The 22,390-nt window shown below is 41.9% G+C and overlaps 1 protein-coding gene across 1 annotated transcript in view; it reads right to left on the bottom strand.

Moving 5' to 3' along the window:
* DYNC2I1 (dynein 2 intermediate chain 1) overlaps window positions 1–22,390 on the bottom strand; it is a 34,766-nt gene that overhangs the window by 6,149 nt on the left and 6,227 nt on the right. The window contains exons 4-18 of the mRNA XM_066627571.1: window positions 22,077–22,129; window positions 20,822–21,127; window positions 18,948–19,015; window positions 17,679–17,739; window positions 17,468–17,542; window positions 17,292–17,375; window positions 16,520–16,760; window positions 14,221–14,323; window positions 12,758–12,887; window positions 10,979–11,090; window positions 9,363–9,448; window positions 7,426–7,555; window positions 3,732–3,904; window positions 2,714–2,876; window positions 996–1,109 (exon numbers count right to left, since the gene is read on the bottom strand). Coding sequence (XP_066483668.1) covers window positions 996–1,109; window positions 2,714–2,876; window positions 3,732–3,904; window positions 7,426–7,555; window positions 9,363–9,448; window positions 10,979–11,090; window positions 12,758–12,887; window positions 14,221–14,323; window positions 16,520–16,760; window positions 17,292–17,375; window positions 17,468–17,542; window positions 17,679–17,739; window positions 18,948–19,015; window positions 20,822–21,127; window positions 22,077–22,129 — 1,899 coding nt within the window. The remainder of the gene's footprint in view (window positions 1–995; window positions 1,110–2,713; window positions 2,877–3,731; window positions 3,905–7,425; window positions 7,556–9,362; window positions 9,449–10,978; window positions 11,091–12,757; window positions 12,888–14,220; window positions 14,324–16,519; window positions 16,761–17,291; window positions 17,376–17,467; window positions 17,543–17,678; window positions 17,740–18,947; window positions 19,016–20,821; window positions 21,128–22,076; window positions 22,130–22,390) is intronic.

Raw genomic sequence — 22,390 nt, 5'->3', positions numbered from 1 at the left:
CAGCATCTCTGAGCAGGAAATTCCAAAATAGCAACAGGAGACACAACCAGCCCCTCTAAATAACATTTGCTGATCAACAGAGTACTGTTATGTGAAAATCCCCTTTTCCCTTCCAAGTTGTGATTTTGTATATATATTATGGACTAAGATATCATACTGGCCAAGCAAACAAGCCCAATTTCCAAAAAAATCCTGGTAAAGGTCACAAGTTGTGATTGCATCCCCTCCTCCAGTCTAGGAATGTCTCCTGATTATGCAAAACCAGCCTGCACCTCCGGAGGAAAAGGTCTATTCTTCTTTTGTTGTACTCTTAAGCACCTTATGCAGATTGCCTCCTTCCCCCCAGAAGGTCAGCCTGGCTGGTAAGCTGACTTCCTTCCGGTTCATCACATACTCCACGTGTACCATTGTGAGTATACTGAGCATGTGCTTCCAGGTCACACACAATCCCTTAAGAGGAAGCTCCGAGCACATGTCTCTCTCTCTCTGACTGCCCTCCTGCGGGAGTGGTCCTACACGGGACTCTTCCCCCAACTGCCCCCCCCGGACAGGTAAATATATCTTGCGTCTAAATCTCCCTTCCATCCTACCTATTTCTCCCCTTCTTCCCCATCTTTAGTCAGCAACTGGGTTTGGCAGATTAAGGAACCCCTAAAATACTTCCCTACACCCTATCCGTTTCTGATTCCTTTTCGGATGCACCCAAATACATAGCACATGCAGCCACCACAAGCTAGGTTCACTAGACACAAGTACTAGAAATCTAGACTTATCAATTCTCCATGTGTATTATGTGTACCTTTGTGTGTTTTTGCAATAAAAATATAATCCTTTGATTGAAAGTTACCTTTCTCCCAGTCTCCTCTTTAAGCTAAACAAGGGAGTTCTTTGCTTCACGCTGTCTTGCTATCCAGCCTGCGATCCTAAGAGTTTCCAAAAGGCTAATATACTAATTCCCCTAAACAAAGCAGCCTTTTCGGTAGTACTTCACTTACCTTCCTGAGATGAGAGATAGGAAAGCCCACAATTCTGCTCCTTAAAGACTGAGGTTGACACAGGTTCTATTGTCAGGACAGGATAGGTATGGTTTACTGGGGCAAATACACCATCTATAGTTAAGGGATGAACAAAAAAATTACTGTAAACCTTCTTTAAATGTGATTTTAAAAATCAAATTGTTGCATCAGATCAGGAATTACTGCAATCAGGGACAAAAGATGGGTGAGTGGGGTAGGCTTAGTTACTGAAAACAGTGTAATATTTTTTTCTTATTACCGTAAATCATAACAGAAAAAGCCAATGAGGCTGTAAACTAATGCACACTTACCTGAGAGTAAACACCACTAAATACAATGGAGATTGCTTTCAAACAAACATGCATAGGATTGTACTGTAAGTGCAAAACCTTTGTAACAGAAAGTACCAATTTCAATGGTATCAATCTGGGATACTCTTCATCAGTAAATATTAAGAGCAAGCTTTAATTTCTGTATTTAAGAACTAGAATAAGTTTTTCTAGAAGTTATCATGAAATGCCTGAGAAGGAAGGAATTATTATTATTTATTATTATTAACAGTATTTAGATACCGCTTTTCAACTAAAAGTTCACAAAGCGGTTTAGAGAAAAATCAAATAACTAAATGGCTCCCTGTCCCAAAAGGGCTCACAATCTAAAAAGATGCAAAAGAATACCAGCAGACAGCCACTAGAACAGACACTGCTGGGGTGAGGTGGGCCAGTTACTCTCCCCCTGCTAAAAAAAGAGGAGCACCCACTTAAAAAGTGCCCCTTGCCCAATTAGCAGGGGTTAGCATTACATTTTCCCTCTGTTGTTTCCATTCGTTTATTTGTATTGGCAACCTTCAGTCTCGAAAGACTATGGTATCGCGCTCTGAAAAGTGGTTCTGGCACAGCGTCTAGTGTGGCTGAAAAGGCCAATCCGGGAGTGACAATCCCTTCCACACCGGGAGCAAGTGCAGTCTGTCCCTGGTCTGTCTCCCTGGCTATGGGCCTTCCTTCTTTGCCTCTTAGCCTCAGACTGTTGGAAAAGTGTCTCTTCAAACTGGGAAAGGCCATGCTGCACAGCCTGCCTCCAAGCAGGCCGCTCAGAGGCCAGGGTTTCCCACTTGTTGAGGTCCATCCCTAAGGCCTTCAGATCCCTCTTGCAGATGTCCTTGTATCGCAGCTGTGGTCTACCTGTAGGGCGCTTTCCTTGCACGAGTTCTCCATAGAGGAGATCCTTTGGGATCCGGCCATCATCCATTCTCACGGCATGACCAAGCCAACGCAGGCGTCTCTGTTTCAGCAGTGAATACATGCTAGGGATTCCAGCACGTTCCAGGACTGTGTTGTTTGGAACTTTGTCCTGCCAGGTGATGCCATTCGTTTAAGAGGTATATTAAAAACTATTTAATTTTTTGCTGATGAATATCATGTGTCAAGATTGCTTGAAGAGTGTAAGACATTTTCCTTTCTATTACAAGAATGCTAATAGCAACTTAACTTTTCTTTAGTCAATTTAAAACAACATAGGTTCATCTTTTTGCTTATCTTGTCACCACATATATCTCACATTTTTGCAAGGAATTAAAAAAAAATCCCAAATATGAAATTAGAAGAACTTTATATGTATGAGCTGTGTTCCTCTATTATGGTATTGCCCAACCAGTCTGTAACACATGTGATGATGTCATTCAAGACATGCTGACTAACCGGTAGAGAAAGTTGGAGATCGAAATGTCCAGTCTGTTTCATTGATTTTTATGCAATGGTGCATCCTGGAATCTTCTCTGAGATCCCAAACCAGCACTGAACCATCAACTGTTCCAGCAAACACTAAAGTAGCTTTGCTAGGACTAAAGCAGCAACAGGTCACCTACATGGCAGAACAAAACAACCCACAATTACAAATTAGAAAGAATTAGATCTGCTATTACATCCTCTTCATGACATTCATATTCACAAGAATGAGAGATTCTAGGTTGGAATATAAGCCAATTGAAAGAAAGAAAATAACAGAAAGCTTCCCATCTGGCACCATCTACAATGGTAAACCTGTAAGAGTGCAATCCAAAGACTGTGATGGGCCAGCCTTACAGACCAATCCTGAGCCGCTCGGGGTGCACAGCTTCGACAGCATCAAAAACAGCTGCTGCTGGACCCTGCGCGCCTTGGGCTACTGCGGGCAGCACCTTGGGAGAAGGGAAGTAGCCCCACAATGGGGCGACTCAAGTTACCACCAACCAAAAGGCGTTCGTGTAGGGCGCCGAGCCCCACACGAACACGCAGGATCCGGTGGAGTAGAGCTCCACGGGACCTGCCTCTCTCCCTCCCCTCGGCACACCTCCCACCTTGCCTCCTGCCTCCCTGTCATGTCTCCTCCTTGCCCTCTCTCCGCCCACCTCCCCAGAACGCCTTCTTCCTGCCCCCGTCCCCGCCCCCGCTTACCGTGCCACGGCTCGGCAGTCTGTGCGACCATGGAGGATGGGTGCCTGCCTGGCACTAGCCCAATGCCAGCTAGCGCTGGGCTAGCAAGGGGAATGGTCCTGCAGTAACCCGCGCAAACATGCCTTACGGTACATTTGCGAAAGGGCGTGCCACTGGGAAGCTAAAAATCCTCAGTATAGTATGAAGCAAATCAATCCTCCTTTCACTTGTAAAACAAGACAATTTGCATCGGAATGTGGCAGATTTTGCAAAGAAACAATGGTGTGATGTCATTAAAGTGTACCTGTGATTCACAAAATAAAATTTTCTGTGGACTAGAAGGTTGCCAGACATTCCACACGCTGATGATGTATCTTCTGTCCAGGTGTAGGTCACTTGGCTTTTCAGGGAGCCCATGAACAGACAACAAGGCCTGCCTCTGGGCTTGTGAGATATGCAAACAGGATACTTTCCGACCTAAGGAAATATACAAAGAAAAACCACTGATTGCGCTATGAATATGTGTTAGGGCCAAGCTATACAAAATGCAGGAGATCTGTGAAAAAAGCAAACTCTGGCTTTTACTGAAACAGAGACATTGGAAGAATGGAAGCTAATCCTTCCCTGTGTTGTTGTCCCAGTGATGCTATGATACTATTTGTCTTGCTGGGGAAAACATACAGGTATCTCAAGGCACATACATACACTGCTGCCTTCACAGTGCCTCAAAGCCGGGAAATGCTTTAGGGCAGGGGTCTCCAAACCCCGGCCCGGGGGCCAGATGCGGCCCGCAGCAAGCCTCTATCCGACCCGCAGCCAGCCTCTTGTCCCCTGAAAGCCACTGGCCCACTCAACTGAACATGACCAGAGCTGTGCTCTGATTGCATCTGGAGGGTGTTCTGAGGGCCAGAGAGGCAGAGCGAAAGCCCACTCATTCATTTATTCATTCATCTAAGTTCCAACTCTAATTCATTTATTTAAATTTTTTCCCCGGCCCTCAGCACTGTGCCAGATATTTCAAGCAGCCCTCTGGCCAAAAAGTTTGGAGACCCCTGCTTTAGGGTAAAGCTTCAAGATCAAGTTTATCTGAGCTACAGCTAAGTTCTGAGGGTGGTCTGAATGTGTTTATGTTAATGCCTGAACATGTTAACTGAAGGTCAGCGTACATGACCAAATTAATAAGTGAGGCCACAAATAATTAAGACATTCTGAACTCAGGGATTGAAGAATTAATGTTTAGATTGGCTGAATTCCCACAGAAGGAAGATCTCTCAGCTGTCTAGTCCTTTAGACTCATTGCATTGAATCACCATGTCAAAATTATGACAACCATAATAACCAAAAGAATGAATAGCTTTTTGAATAAATATATAGTGGCTGATCAAGCAGGGTTTATGAAAAGATAATATCAGAAGAGCAATCAATTAACTGCTGTTTCTGACCTCCTTTCTAGCAACATGTCCTATCTAGAACCATTCCCTGATGAAGTTCTGGAAAAGCTACAGAACGAAACGCTGGACCTTTTTAACAATATGGATTTTAATCCTTTGACACAGCCATGGTCTTCCCACCCGGATATGCTCAATTGTTGGATTATTGCTGGCCATGAAAACCTATGGACATACAGAAGATCAATCAGTTTCACAGATAAGGGTAATGAACACCAACCACCATGCAGATGAACTTTTTTTTAATGCTGAAAGGTTCAAGGAACAGACTAAACTGAATGATACATTATCCAAAAGTGTTCAGTTACACAAAGGTGCAAGTTCCAGAGGGATACCTGTGTTGGTCTGAGAGTGTTGTAGTATCTTAAAAACTAATATCCCAATCCTATTTTTGCAGCACACCTTTCCACATTGTATACCTTTCCACCGGTCTACGGAGCACTACTGCCAATGCAAAAGCCAGAAGGCCATGTGCCACCAGCAGCACTGTGCAGATTAGCCACCTGTGGGTTTCTGCCAACAGAGAGCACAAAAGGGGGCAGGGATCAGGGTGGTACAAGCATCCAAATCCAGGTCTGTCATTCTCCCCCCGCCCCAGCACTCTCCTCATATTTAAGCCAGCAAAAAAACTGGCATAGATCTCAGGAGTCCCACAGGGGACCAGGCAGCAGTTTTTCTATACTTAGCTCTCATGCCACAGGGAGGCATGACAGCTGGGGAAGATACAGCAGCCACTGCACTCGAGGCCTTGCGTTCTGTATGGTGGTGTGGGATAGGACTGAGCTCTAAGATTTCCATCCTAGACAGTAAATCCCACTGAACGTTTCAAAAAACCCACGCAATTTTTTAAAATCAAGAAATCAGACCAATATCATCTTATAAAATCAATCAGAGAAAAACAACAGTTTTTCACTAAATGAACAGAGGAAGGAAAACATCAACATGTATTCAGAAATTCACACATATAACATGAGACTCTGCTTAAGAAGCAAAAACAGGGAGCAATAAAGATGATATTTTCATTTCAAACTCTACCAGTTCCAAATAATGGCAGCTCTCAATTAATGGCAGCTGCTATTGTGAAAATTTAGTTCAAATTGATATAGATGAATAGCCTCTGGGAATACTGTAAATGTGGGTGTGGATTTCCAGCACTACATAATGCTGTACCCAACTACAAGTTCTATTCAATGGGCAAAAAGAATGAAAACAATACTGTATTTCTACATGAACAGTAGTAATTAAAGTTCCCCTTAAAAATCTGTCATGGAAAAAGACCAGATACAAGAATACAGAATTAAGGCTGCAATCCTATGCACACATTCTTCACAGTAAATCCCACTGAATGTGGTGGGGCTTACTTTCAAACAAACACAAAGGATTGTGTGATATCTCAGTGTTACCGGCTTAGATCAAGTTTACAAAGAGTATAAACCCTGAAATACATCCTTGGGAATCCTTTTCTGTGGAAAATTTTTTAAAGAATATAAAAGTTCATAAAACAGTTTACAGAGAAAAATCAAATACATTGGGGATTGCTTTAGATAAAGGGTGGGATTTGTGTCAATCTGTTGGATTTAAAACAACTGATAAAAGAGAAGAGCATTTGTACATATATATGAAAAATTAATGATGAAAAACAACAAGAATTGTTTCCCTCTTTATCACTGTCTGGGTCCCAGCTGGGCAATTGGTTGGTCAGAGGTGTCCCAGGGGACAAGACTACCCCTGTGGGCTGGTGGCCCCTCCAACAAGTCTGCATAGCCCTTGCAACAGAGCCCACAGCCCAGGTAGGCTACACACGGCAAAACAGCTGCAGCTGGGGCTGAGGCGTTGGAAGAGAGAGGCGACACGTGCAGAATACAAGAAGGAATAGAGGCACCAAGGAAGCAAGGGGGAGAAGGGGGGCAGAATCCCGTGACAGACCTTATCACATCAGGGACGGAGAAAGGGGTGGGTCCAGAGAGGGCTGGTAAAACTTTTATAAGGCAGGAGCAGGCCAGGGACGAAGGTCAGTGGTGGCAAGGAGGCTGGCTGGTGAGAAAGCTGGCTGGCCTGTGAGCCTACAAAGAGCCACAAGCAGGAAAAAGGATAAGGGTAAAGCAACCCCCTTCCTCCATAGCCTGTCTGAGGCCTACTGCTCTAGACCTGCAGAGGGGGAGCTGCCCCCTATTGCCTGGCAGTTGTGACCTCTTGGGGACATCATTGAGCCTGACACCCCAAGGGTGGCAAGCGCCCTGCCTGGACTAGTACTAGCAGGTACATCAATGAGTTTAAAAGAAGCTAAGCAGAAATGTTTTAAGAGAACAATCTGAATTTGAGAGACCTTTGAAGATTCCAATAGTGCAATGCTTTCCAGCTTATTCTAAAGATTATTAGATTATTCGAAACTTGTAGCTCCATGTATTGAATGAAATGCCAAAAATATGTTCTAATGTGTCTTGATGGTGATGTAGTCATATTCAAGACAAACCAATAATTCTATGGTGGCACTATCCAAATGAGGAGTTTCCATTGCCCACTCACAAATGAAGAGGAAAAATCTCTTACCACTCAGGAATGGAAGACTGGTATTTAACTGGAAGCATCTATCACTAATAGACAGACTGGATGGTCGCGATCTTAGATTCCTTCTGGGCTGTGTTGCTACCTGATCTTCTTCAAGCAACACTTCAATGACCTTTCAAAACAATATTGATAAAAATGAAATAATAAACAAAGCATTCCTTCAGCTTTGACAACCACGATTTTTAAAATAAGACACTGGGTGTAGCACCTGCACTGTGACTGAGGGGATGATGGGACACTATTGAATCTCCTGGTGCTCTCAGAGGACACAAAAAAACCTGAGTCTGCAGATGGGTCACATTGAAGTTTGTGCTATGACAAGTACCTGCCTAAGTAGGAAAAATCACCCCGTGTACTGTGCTAAGAGCTAGGAAGGGGGAAGCAGTATTTTTATCATTCTTGGCAGCCTCTTGGGGCAAGGGTTGGAAAGCACTTTATTGTGCTAGCCCTGATTCTCCTTGAAGTTGAGGGTACAGAAGGTGTTGCTAGGGGACTATCTCTTGGTATCCAAGGTTTTGGGGTCCCACAGCATTCTATACTGCCTGCTGTTTAACATCTACACAAAACCTCCAATGGAGATTGTCAGGGGATCCGAGTTGAGGTGTAACCAGTACGTGGATGACACCCAGCTATACCACACTATGTCATCTGATTCCAGGGAGTTGGTGGACACTGTGAACTGCCGTCTTTAGGGGGTGATGGGCCAGATGTGGACTCGCACACTGAAACTTTATTTTGATAATATAAAGCTGCTGATGTGTAGTAGGAGAGCTGAAATTCAGCCTATTCTTGATGGGGTAGCCCTCTTTCTGAAAGAGTGCATGCACAGCTTGAGGGTGCTCCTGGATCCAATCTTGCCCCTAAAGTGGTAGATGGCAGCTGTGGCCAGAAGTGTCACTGCCCAAGCATCAGCTGGTGCGCCAGATGCAGCCCTTTCTTGGAAAAGCAGATCCGGCCACTGTTATCCATGTTTTGGTCACATCTCAATTGGATTACTGCAAACTGATTGGCATACGGCTGCCCTTAGTATTCAGAAACTGCAAATGCAGCCAGATTGCTGGTGGGGGCCACATGAGGGGAGCACATCACTCCCATCTTGAAAATACTACAGATTTACATCCATCTCCAGGTCTAATTCAATCATTATCTTTATTTTAAACAATAAAGATCATTATCTTTATTGTTCAAGATCTCAGTACATTAATTACTGCTTTCTGCCAGATGAATCTACCTGCCTGTTAAGAATCTGAGATCCTTGTAGGAGGCTTTGCTCTGTGTGCCATCACTGACTGAGGCTCAAATGGTATGCATGCAGGACAGAGCCTTGTAAGTGACAGTGCCCTCCCATCCCTGATATGGAACTTCCTGCCTCAAAAGGCTTGGGATGCTGCACCCCCCCACTGCCTTTTCTAATCTTTAAAAAGGCACACAAGACCTTCTCTTGTCTTGCCAGGCCCTTGAGCAGTGAAGCTGGCCTGAGAGTGGTCTGTGTCTGCCAGAGTTTTAAGGCACAATCCTAACCTACTTTCCAGCAGCAAGGGCAATGCAGCTCCAACCTAAGGGAACAAACATTCCCTTACCTTGAGGAAGCCTCTGTGACTACAGGATGCAGCACATGCACAATTCGCACAGCTATGTCAGTGCTCAAAAGTTGGTTAGGATTTGGGCCGTAGTTGCTTAGCTTTATAAGTAGTTTTATTAATTTCTTTCTAATTGTTTCACTTGTTCCGATGTTTTTACATTTTACTGTTAGCCACTTTGGGAGTTTTAATGCACAGCAGGATAAAAATGGAAAAACAAATGAATTGATATGATCATTCAGTCTCTGGATACAAAATCCCCGAAACATTAAACTCTGAATATACTACTACTCTAAATATTACTACTACTGCTAACAATAATACAAAACAAAAATATACCTGACAAGCAGATCGCAGAAAACTTGCCAATCTCTGGGAATCAATCTTTGGTGCAAGGACAGATGAATCACTGTTACATTTTGGACCTGATTGAAAAGAAGGGTACAAACAGGGATAAAGAAACCATAATAAGATACCTAAGAAGCGCTAAACTGCTATGGTCCAGTTCAGACCCAGTGCTAAATCACTATTTAAGAAACATTTAAAAAGGTAAACTACACAATGTATCTTCATTCACAAACAGTAATATTCCTACAGGAGTCACAAACTTAAGGTAAACCAGGACTTAATTATTTTGGGCACAAGCATCAGGGTCAGCAGACATCTCTCCTTCCCTTTCCTGCCCTTCTCCTTCACATGCAAAGGAAGGCAACTGAATGCTTCCATTCAGGACTTAATACAAACCACAGTTCCCATTGTGGCCCAACTCTGGAAACTAAGATTTCTTCAACACAGTATATCAAACCCCACACCTGCGCCTGCATGTTCAGCTTTGTTTAAACACGTTCACTTTAACATTTTGTGCAGCTTAATCTATAGAATATAATTGCTTGAGAATAAAGCAGCATAGTGAGACATACAGCCCAAACCGATACTCAAGATACACCATATCCCATGGCATAAGAACAGCCCCACTGGATCAGGCCATAGGCCCATCTAGTCCAGCTTCCTGTATCTCACAGCGACCCACCAAAAGCCCCAGGGAGCACAGGCCAGAGCAACAACAGCTGCACTAGCTCAGCAGTCTGCCCATCAGCAGACAAGCCTTAGACACCGGTGCCATACTATGCCAACATTCCTGAGAACCAGCACAATTCTGCCAATGTAAAGGCCAAAATGGGGGAAGAAGCAGAGGTGTAACATAGGAGGGACAAGGACGGGACAAAGAGGAGTTAACATGCGCCTTATCATCCTAACCCCCCTTCAGACAATGGACATACCCTCAATGTCAGAAAAATGCTACACCAACAACAGAGTTGGTGTAAAAAAAAATAAACCCATAGAGAACAATGGGGAATGGAATAACACAAAGAAGTCTCATCTCCTGCTATATCCCCACATCCATGACAAAAGATGAGGCAGGTCCAAAGCCCACACTAGGACCCCTAGGAGTTCTCTGCCTCTGCCCCTTTGCTGCTTATTTCACAGCAGCTCCTGCAGGGCAGAGGGTGCTATGGAATCCTTATGTCGGGAGCATCCTAAGTAATCTCCCCATAGTTGATGAGTTTGGAGGCGTCATGACCCCAGGGGTAGCTGCCCAGTACAGTCTGCCAATTCTCTTCCGGCTGCCAGAATTGGGCCAGGGTAGATTGGCTCTTTGGAATTCAGGACAACATTGCCTCAACATCAGGCAGCTGCTCCATAGACAACATCCATAGATGTGGATGGCTATGTTACCATTTCCATGGATGTGGGTGTCATTACCGGGAGGGCTGTGGCAGTGTAGCATTGCCTGGCCTCTGATGTTTCTCTTTCCCCTGTATGTTCAATGTGCTTAGAATATGGTGATGGTCACACTGGCACTGGTGTGCCATAAGCATGCCATTTGAAAAGTATTGTAGTTTTAAAGTTAATTATACTGCATTTCAACATGTAATACAATAAAAAGCAATCACCTCCAGACACTAGGGCAGTTTCACCAGGATGCTGTGTCCATTTTTCTTGAGTCTCTATTTCCTCAGTCTGAACATCCCTGTCCAGGTTATCTTCATTCCATTGAACGTAAGCCTTAAAGGAGAAAGGTGAAGTTACTGGCCAGAGTTTCTTGTTGGTGTTGAACAGCAACTGTATTACAGTACTGCATAATAAATAAATCTACTGTACTACAAGTCATTTTGTCCTGCACACAATGCTCAATGTGCTAAATCCTATTATTGTCTTAGCTTATATAGCAACTTCAACACTGGTGCAGTTTTAAGGATAAAAACTATTTGTTAACAATCCAAGAGATTCAAACACATTATTGATGAACCTTTCATGCTGCTGAGTTCTAGAGAAACCTGGACGTCTAAATGATGCCAGAATCACAGTGAATTACAAACGAGGACGCAATCCTAACCCCTTATATCAGTGCTTTCCAGCACTGGCATAGTGGTGCTAATGGGACATGTGCTGCATCCTGTAGTTGGGTGGCACTCACAGAGGCCTCCTAAAAGTAAGGGAATATTTGTTCCCTTACCGCAGAGCTGCAATGCCCTTATGTCAGTGCTGGAAACCACTGACATAAGCGGTTAGGATTGCACCCTCAGTCACAGTGAGCGAGAAGGGCAACTTTGTTGATTTTGTTGCATTTTCTCCAGGGTGCCAAATGGCATTGGTTAGCCGACAAGGACACTCTGAGCACAATCCCAAGTGCTCTATCAGCCGGTGCAAGTCCCTTGTGATGGCCAAGGTGTGTCACAAATATGCCATAAGGCACGTCTGAGACAACTTGGGAGTCGGGAGGCAGGCGCAAGGATATGCGCTGGTCTCTCCATGCTGGAGCAAGCTCCGAGTCAGATGAGTTTGCGCAGGTGACAGGGTGCTAGCGTGGAGGGTCTTGGGAAGATGTAACTGGGGTGTTCTGGGGAGGGGAAGGGCAGGCGGTGGACTGACCTGTGGGTGGGCCTGGCCTAGGAGGAGATGGAGCCAGGATTTGGCACTTTGGCCAGATCCTAACCCCATTTCCTGGAAGCCCAGCCTAGTACCGCGCAGATCCAAGTAGTCCCATTTGGGCTGCTGCTGCGTTACCCGTGGTAAGGGGAATCGATTCCCCTTGCCCCGGGTTGCACTGCAGTCAACTTCTTGTTGACTATGGGGCAGGTCGGCTGACCTGCTTGTTCCAGAGCAGGTTAGGACTGGGCTGACTGTCTCACAATAGGGGACAGTAGCTTACAAACATTCCTGACTTGATAGTCTTAACAATGGAACAAAAAAGGGAGGGTTGTGTGTTTGTATATGTTCATTTGTGCTAGTGTAAATGCTCAGGCACAAGTCCAGCAGGAAGAGGTAAAACTTTAGGAATTCCAACAAAACATGGTGGAGACAGTCATGAGCAATTAATGCACTGACATCAAGAGAACACTCAAATACTGAGGTCTAACTGAATTCTTTTCAAAGACACTTATAGGACATTATTTTTTTTCTATACTGCACTAGCTGTGAAGGTTATTAGGATTGTAACCCTTGAATTAAGAAGTGTTAATACTGGCAAATCTATTTTTCTCTTTGGTAACATACATTTCATTAGAAATTAATAGTACACATTAATTTCTATATAGAAAACTGAATTAAGAGAAATTACCAATTGACCCACAATATCACCGATACACGCTGTCTAATTAACTCAACTGAAGAAAAATGACTGCTAAATCAAGAAATATAAGCAGTCAGGATGAATATGCTATACTTCATACCTGCTTGGTATTTATTTTTCCAAAATTCCGGATATACATGTCATATTCATTTACTGGAGGCAAATCCAGCAAACAGAAGCTGACTGAAAAGTCCAAGTCAATCAGGCGTAGTAGTTCAAAACTACGTTTCCTTAAAAACACAAATACAAGAGTTTAAATTGACCAATAAGCACAAATTCTACAGATAAACAGAGGTATACATGGAAATCAATATCAAGATACAATTGAAGTGAAGGTTTATGTAGGTAATCCCAGTTTATTCAGCAGAGAATGAAGTTAAACCCTTGACTACCCGTGCACAAATAAAAAGTGCATTTTACTAAGCCAATGGGGTGGTCAAGTGAACCCCAAAGTAAGCCACAAAAATAACAATCTGGATGAGCTGCCTTGAGCATATCAGCTCAAAGCAACTCCTATATTACCAACACATTAAGCATTTCCTTTTGGCAGTACAGGAAGAGAAGACCGGCAAAGATAATGGGGTCAATAGTAGTGATATTTTATACATAGAAAAATGATACTGAACAATTGGTTGTGCTGATCAGTTTCTCATTCAATGCAACTGGGGCACAAATTATCCCAGCACTGTCCCAGTATACACTGAAACTACAAAAAACCTGCAAAATACCAAAGGGCAACTGGCCTTGCTAAGGTTGAAGAAAATAAGCAGCATGGAGTTGTGGAAGACTGAAATCAAAGTTCTCTGTCCAGTTCTCTGGATTAATTTGACTCCACTATTTGGGCAAAGGTATGCCTTCTGGATATTAAATGTTACTCTACTGTTTACAGTATAGGGCAATTCCATGCATGTTTTCTCAGAAGTCCCATTACATTCCATGAAGCTCACTCCCTAATAAGCGTGTTTAGGATTATAGCCCTAGAATTCTCTTGACACTAAGGACAATTCCACACATTCTACAGGAACAACCTTGATTTTCCACCCAGTACATACTCAATAGGGAGTTGCAGCAAATGTATTTCCAATGACTTATTTTTCACATTCATGTTTCACCTTTTAGATATGCATTTAAAAGAATCTTAAGTGTAAGTATTAAAAAAATCTGATTAAATAGCATTCTTGGAGGGGAGGCAAAACACTAACTTTCTTCAGGCGCCTGACCGTTGATGTAAAGCAGTTCCTCCTCCTTGCCCTCAGAGCCATTCATGACTGAAAAAGTTCTTGGTCTCAGCCCAACCAAGGTATACTCTGGGAATGGCCAGAGGGAGCTTTGTGTCTTCATTGGTACCCTCAAAAAACTGCAATTCTAGAATAATGCAAACACACCATTCCCTATTATATGAACAATATTCAGTCCACTTAGACATAATACACATTAATTCCTCACAAAAATACTTTATTGCACTTAGATGTACAGCATTTGTAACATCATAAAAGCTACTAAAACATTTCTTGCAAGAATGCTGCAAAAGTTATATGCAGTGATTATTTAAATACCACATACTTCTGCTGACTGGCAATCTTTCTGATACTTTGTCGTTGCTTGGCAGTACGGAAATCAATGAACTTCCCAGAAGCAGGATGTCTAGCCGGTATGTGTTGCCTCTCTGTAAGATAATAAGGCATGTTCATGAAATACAAAGTATGTCTATAAAATAACGAGACTGTGATTCAACCTAGTAAACAAAGCAGTCAGAACTGGTTATAACTCCATATGTAGTAACCCTGAACATGTCTGAACCTGCATGACAAGCAGCAACACTCTTATGACATTCAGTTGATTGTGCGTCGCCATTTAGTTGGGTTGCATTTTCTGTAGAGTGCTGAAAAAATGCTAAGTTTAAAAGTTAAACAATGTGTCAATTTGAAATTTTTAGTAAAATTGCACAAAACACCAACAGAATTGGACGCAGATCCAAACCTGTTTCATAAAGTAATCACTTGTGATGAGACCTGGATCTTCCAGTATGATCCTGAAACCAAAAGACAGTCAATGCACTGGAAAACACTGTCATCACCAAGAATGAAAAAAGCTCGTCAAAGCAAGTCAAAATTCAAAGCATTGCTCATTATTTCTTTCGATATCAAGGGTGTACTTTTGGAAGAATGGGTTCCAGAAGGCACAACAGTTAACCAGCATTATTATAAGGAAGTTTTGAAAAAGCTGAGAGAAAGAGTCAGAAAGAAACAGCCGCAACTGTGGAAAAACTGTTTCATTCTTCACCAGGACAATGCGCCTGCTCACACAGCACTTTCTGTGAAGCAGTTTTTGACCGACAATCACATTACTACACTTGAATATCCTCCATATTCACCCGATTTAGCACCTTGCGACTTTTATCTTTTCCCAAAAGTTAAATCAGTGCTTAAAAGGACACATTTTGAGTCAGTTGATGCTGTAAAGAAGAAAACGGCAGATATGTTGAAACAACTGACAAATTGATTTGCTCCATGCCTTCAACTGGTGGAAAACAAGACTACAGCAATGTATTAGTGCAAATGGGGATTATATTGAATGGGACAAACATTAAATTTGAAAAATCCAATAAATAGTTATTTAATCAGTCTTGTTATTTAATAGATATACCTCGTACTTCAGATATAAAATATACCTCAAATACAGGGTACTCCAAACTGTGGCCCACAGGCTGCATCCAGCCCCCTCGCTAACCCCTCCCCCGTGTGAATGGAGCTTACCATTCCGCAGGGAAAGCTGCCATTCTCACCACCAATCTCCCCCCATGTTTGCTCTGCCCAGCCACTTCCGCATTTTGCTGCCCCAGCAGGTTCTGCACCAGGATTTCCTGGCAAACGAAGTTGAGCAGATCAAACATGGAGGGAGATTGGCAGCGAAAACAGCAACCTCCCCTGCAGAATGGTAAGCTCCGGTCATGCCAGGGAGGCTGTTTTCAGTGCTCTAGTATATGAATTCTAAGCATACTATGTGAAAAATAATTAACGTCCGTAGAACTTCCTTCCACCTTAGCTAAGATCACAGCCTTTCGAAGGTTTCAAGAAAAGCATCACATCACCAAAAAGTGATTTACAGAAGAATCCTACTCTATGCATATACAGGAAAGTCCCACTGTATTTATTGAGGTTTATTCTCTGTCTGTGTGCAGAGGACTGCAGCCTTTTAAGCTTAGAAGCACTCCCAAAACAGGCAACTCTATCCCAATTCCCTGAGTTAAGTAGTTGTAGAAGACCCCTTGTATTGGGCCAGCAAAAGTTCTGATGGTTTTGCAAGGATGCCACAGCAAAGGAGAAAAATGTGGCATGCGTTTTTATGTGGTTTGGGAAAGTCACAACACATGCAGTAAATAAGACATATGGAATACTGATGCTGGAAATGGCTGAAGACCATTCTAATCATGCCTGAAAATCTTCAACTGTGCACACATTTGTTTGGTCAGTGTCCACAGCTGCGATACAAGGACATCTGCAAGAGGGATCTGAAGGCCTTAGGAATGGACCTCAACAAGTGGGAAACCCTGGCCTCTGAGCGGCCTGCTTGGAGGCAGGCTGTGCAGCATGGCCTTTCCCAGTTTGAAGAGACACTTGGCCAACGGTCTGAGGCAAAGAGGCAAAGAAGGAAGGCCCATAGCCAGGGAGACAGACCAGGGACAGACTGCACTTGCTCCCAGTGTGGAAGGGATTGTCACTCCCATATTGGCCTTTTCAGCCACACTAGACACTGTGCCAGAACCAACTTTCAGAGCACGATACCATAGTCTTTCGAGACTGAAGGTTGCCAATACAATACAATACATTATTTCTAAGCAAATAAGTGCCTAGTCACATACCGGTTCTCTGTTCCTTTTCACTGTCTTTTGAGAGAAACTCCTTTGTTCTTTGTTTTGGGAAGAAGGTTTCAATTTTTTCATTTTCAGCATTAATTGCTTTCTGAATTTCTTCTACTTCTGAGTTCTTGGCTATAGGAACTTTTCTAAATTGTACTTCTTTTTCTTCCCTATCTTCTTGCTGACTGTCTTCATCCTCCTCACCATCTTCATCATCTTCATCATCAAAATCATCTTCATAATCCTTAAAAAAAAAAAACAGTAGCAAAAATGTCTATCAAAGCATGAATTAGCAGCCCATTCCAATGAGAACACTTCAGATGCTATTACAAATCGGAACTGGGTAGCGATCACTATTTTTAGCTGTTTTGATGCTTTGGGAGCTTTGCAGAGGGGTCTGCAGACTCCCCACCCCCTCTGGAGGACCGACACTGCCAGGGGTAAATGAAAAAACACCCTTTTGTCCATGGCAGCGGTGTGATCCTAGCAATCATGTTGCTGCCTTTGCCATCATCCTACCCCTTAATGGGACAGTGACAAGGATTCTCTTGCTGTGGTGTCATGACACTCCAGTTTGGGAAACTCTGCCTTACGGATTCAGAATATTGGCTGGATTGGGGGGAGGTGGTGGTGTCAGCATTCACTACTATGTGTTCACAGAACTCACTAGAGGCTGTGAGTTCACTGATTACATTTCCTCTATTCCTGTTCTTTTTGGATGAGTGTATTCATTTCACCTCTCTGGCCTATTCAGATGATGTCTGCTTGCACTTACCTCAAAATCATCTTCATAATTTATTGAATAATTATCATAATCTGCATCTGGGTCAGAGGGATGAGTAATATCCTTTATCAGTTCCTAGCAACAGAAAATATTCATGGAATTTATTTCATGAAAGAGATTGCTGGAATTTCTGCACTGTTAAGGAAATAATGGCAGAGAACTCTTACATCTTTTTGGTCTTCTTCACTTGTTTGTTTTTTCAGACATGGTCCTCCTGCTGCCAAGTCATCATTTCCGTAATACTGATTTTGTAAAACATAAAGCAATTAATAAGAAAAAAATAATTAAAAAATTAAAATATGGTATGAACATAACTAGATAATTTTTAAATCCCTACAATATTTCCATATTCTAATCCAACAAATAAAGCTCTCTTACCTCTTGTCTTCTATCCTCTCTTTCATGCTTGCCAAGGTTCTGAACTTTTTCCTTTGAACCCCTATAAGGAAAAAACAAACATACACCAAGTTAAGAGCAGTTTCCCGAGAAAACATGCCCATAGAAAACAGAATTACTGTGTCAGAGTTGCTTTAAAATGTACAAACTATAAAAGATGAAGAGCATAAGGTCCTTGTGCTTCATTTTTCTCAATTTCTGTTGTAAGGTGGGACCTGAAATCTATGGTTTTTTCATAAGGCAAGGGGTATGAGACTGTTTTCTTCTTCAGAACAGCATCAATGTCTTTTTCTCAGTACAGTACATTTTCCTTTGTAATTTCTAGCATAGTGATCATTACTTTTTCTGCCAGAATATTTCTAAAAACAATAATACTTAGCATTTGTATAGCACTTTTAAATGTCCCAAGTGCTTCATGTCTATTAACTTGATGTAATCCTTACAACAACACTGTACAGAATGGCATGTACTTTTATCCCTTATCTCACCTGTAGAACCTGAAATGAACTGGCTTGTCTAAAACCACCTTCACTCAGAAATAGTCTCAGTGGTATTTACTCCCATGTAAGTGTGCTTAGGACACTTGTGTGCAGCTTAGGAAAAGTGTGCAGCTCTAGTGAACTCATGGCAAAGATGAGATTTCAATTAGCCACTACACTGCACCAGCTCTCACTTTAGAGTACAGGGTGAATTCTCTCTTCCGAATTCACATGAGATGCCTTATCTCCTGGAAGGAAAACGGGATCCTGGCGTACACAGCTTCAGGCAGCCTTACAAAGTGTAACAGGCAGATTAACCAATCATTTTTCAGTTTTGATAATCAGAAAATATGACCAGTCTTTTTAAAGTCATTTTAAAAAACAAGTTCATTCCCTATAAAATAATCCATACGTTTTTCAATTAATAAAAAGATATACCCAGTGCCTGTGATCAAATAAATATTGGATGCTGGTGACTAAGGAATTTGTTCCATAACTGTACAGGATTGGTGCTTAATAGTTTACTGCACTTTCCAAAGCATTTGATGTTGGTTGTCGTAAATTTTAAATATTTTTTCCAAGCACCATCCTCTTTCTCTGCACCATCTGTCAAAGTGAGTGAGACAGAACACAACCCACTGAGATGCCTGGGTTGTACAAACTGCTGGAAAGAAATGGGAAGCATCCTGCCATTTGCACCACCTTGGGGGACAAAAAAATGATATCAAGTACAAATGAAATAGATCACCTCAAATATTTAAAAAGAGCTCACCTTTCAAGCGGATGACCTGCTTTATCTTCATGCTTTGAGCTTTCCCCATGGCTTTTGTGCTCACGATGCTGAAAAAAAAATTAAATTAAATTAATAACTTTGAGAAATATCATCAGTATTCAGCACTATCAGGTATCTTTTTATCTGAAAAAACAGATAAGTATTTCGCTTGTATCAAAATTTCTTATAATAGAGTTTCCCTCTTATCCAAAATTGACATTAGCAGCTAACCCCTATAACTGGCAAGACTAACAGCACAATCCTATGCATGTCTATTCAGAATTAAGTTCCACTCAATTCAACAGGACTTACTCCCATGTAGCAGCCCAATTCTATGCACTAGAACTCTACTACTCAGAATTCTACTACTTACTAATCTACTCAGAAGTAAGTCTCACTGAATTCAATGGGACTTGCTCCCAGGTTAGCATGCACAGGAAAGTACCCTAAGGGTGCAATCCTAACCAACTTTCCACCACTGGCCTAGCTGCAATGCAGCCCCAAGGTAAGGTAACAAACGTGCCCTTACCTTGAGGAAGCCTCCTTGACTGCCACCCCACTGCAAGATGCAATGCACACCACCTTGGCACAGCTATGTCTGTGCTGGAAAGTTGGTTAGGATTGTGCCCTAAGTGAATTTAGGATTGTAGCCTAAGGCTACTGCCCATACTGGCGCAGTTCAGATGATCCAATAAACCAATTATTCCTAAACTTCTTCAACTGGTGGCTCCCTTGACCTACTGGACCATTGGCCATGGCTCCCCATTAGGGCTACAATCCTGTACATTGTATATGGCACCAGACTTTTCACAAGGATTCTACGGCTCATTGGCTGGTTTCTGTGGCTCCCTGGGGAGCCACAACTCACAGTTTGGGAACCACTGCAATAAACTGTAGTTTGCTGGATCATGAAAAAGCCATGTGTCCACATGCTCCCCTTTCATCCTCCCTTCTATCATTAACTTGGATCCCCAAATCACATACATAAGGTCAAAATAGGCAAACACCATGAATTCACATGATATACAGATGTGTGTTCACTGATCCTTAACATGTGAATCACACTAGGTAAAGGTTGTAATACTCTGCCCACTTGGGAGAAAGTCCCATTGAACTCAGTGTGACTTATTTCTAGGTAAACATACATAAGATCAAGCTTATACCTATGTTTCTACTACAAGGCAATGTGCATTTTAGATATACTAATAAGATTTGGGGGACTACCAGAATGTAGTTTTGTTAATATTGTGACATTCATTTTTATTGTTTTCTTCAAGGGTGGATGCATCCTCAATTGACTGCTGCATATGGAAATTACATGAGATAGCAAAAAGAACAGCAGTAATTGATGAACTTTACATTTGTGCGAGAAACAAGGAGTCTGTATAATCCTGGCTAAGGCAGGAATGCTTATGTGCACCATGGAAGAAAAGCCCAGCAATGAATGTTTTTTGTCCTAAAAACCAGGGCTAGGCTTGACCCTCAGATCAGATTTTGCTTAGCATTTGCTAATAGTGTGTTTAACAGCATTGCTGCAAGGATAAAATCAGATAATTTAGTGTATACCACCCTACATTTGTTGAAGGAAGGAGAGTTTATGTGTGATGAATACATTAACTATAGATTAACCCACCAATATACTGACATATTATCAAACTGTATGTTTGTCCTTAGGTTAACACCATGAACTGTCCTTTGTGAAAAGCATAATATAATTCTGGTTTCAAGTCACAGCACTTTGCTTTGTTCTCACCAAAGCAATACATACTATAACAAATAACTTCCCATGGAAAATTTTGCTAAATAAATTTTAACATTTCTAAATTACTCATTTATTGACAATATTGTGGCTTTAAATAAAATTTAAAGCCAACCTTGTGGTCTCTTTTCTTTCGTTCACTTTCTTCTTTCAATCCTGTATTGCCGCTCTCCCGATAGCGTCTATCTTCCCGGGGGGATCGCTCTTTATGTTTCCTAGATGTACTTCTTTCTTCCCCAGCTAGAAGGCTTCTCTCTTTCAAATGCTTCTCTTTTTCTTCCACAGCTGTGCGTTCTGGCTCTTTCTTCTCTCTGTGCCTTCTCTTTCTGTCCTTATCTAGTTCTTGATCTTTGTGAGACTTTTGTCGGGGTTCACGCTCTTCATCTCTGTGCAATTCTCCAGAATTCTTGCTCCCTTCGTGCTGAAAATTTTTTTTTTTAAATAGTAGTTCAAAACATTTTGATGAAAATTACAAGATATGTTAATTACATAGCAGGGATAAAAAAGAATTATATAGCTCAAAGGCTCTCTACCCAATGAAGCAAGAAAGCAGAGGATGGGGAAGGACTGATGCTCTTACGTCATGGTAGAGCTCTCCTGAAAACTTTGAAATAAGCAAGTGGTAAAGATGCTCTTACGTCATGGTAGAGCTCTCCTGAAAACTTTGAAATTAGCAAGTGGTAAAGAGGTGAGTGCTCTCTTATTACCCCACAGCAACTGTTCTGATGATCAGACTATCAATAACCATTTGTAAAAATGAAAACATACTGTCCCTAACCAATTTTTAATCAGACTGTAATTGTAAATGCCCTTTTAAGTAAGAAAGGCCATGATACATATTTCAACTGTTTCATAGGGCTTACACTCTTCAATACTATCTGAGGGCAGTAACCAATCTCTTCAACCACAGATTTTGCTCTTAAGAAACCATTTCCAAACTCTTGCATAATTCTTGTGAAGCTGAATTTTACAAAATATTATCAAGGCTAAAAATAGCTGGTGAAATTCTTCTGGACAGTATCCGTGAAATGCTACTGAATTCAATGGAACTGTTGTCTTCTCATTCCACACATGGAATGCAAATTTGGGCTGCAAATTAGGTTGTGCCCCAAACCAACATGTTTTCATGTCAAAGCAGGTTGCCATTTCTATGAACCAACTGAATTATCCATTTAGTCATGTCCGACACAACTGAAGGGATAATTCTATGAAAACTACAGTAAATGAACTGTGTTTGAACATTAACCTGAGTTGAATCTATAGACTGCATGTTGTTTACTGCGGCACTGGAGATTTCGCCTAACCAATTGATTCATTTCACTTTACTCTCATGTTGCCATACAACCCTTCCTGATGTTCTTCCTTCTTACCTTTCTCTCTAAATGTCTTCTCTCTCTTGCTTCATCTCTTACTTTTGGACGATCTAAAAGATAATCATGTCAATAAAATAATAATAATATAATAATAACAGGTATTTATATACCACCTTTCTTGGTCTTTATTCAAGACTATATTCAAGACGGTTTACATAGGCAGGCTTTATTTAAATCCCTATTAAATAGGGATTTTTACAATTTCAAAGAAGGTTCTATCTTTCAAGAACCACAACATTCAGATGTTTCTTTCTGATCTGGCTTCACATTCTGGCCTCCATCCTCCCACGCTCAGAGCAGATGGAATAGCT

Source organism: Tiliqua scincoides, chromosome 5, assembly GCF_035046505.1.
Source record: "Tiliqua scincoides isolate rTilSci1 chromosome 5, rTilSci1.hap2, whole genome shotgun sequence".
In the NCBI taxonomy this organism is placed as follows: Eukaryota; Metazoa; Chordata; class Lepidosauria; order Squamata; family Scincidae; genus Tiliqua; species Tiliqua scincoides.
Note: the sequence above shows the minus strand (reverse complement) of the source record. Positions and strands in the feature narration are given on the sequence as shown.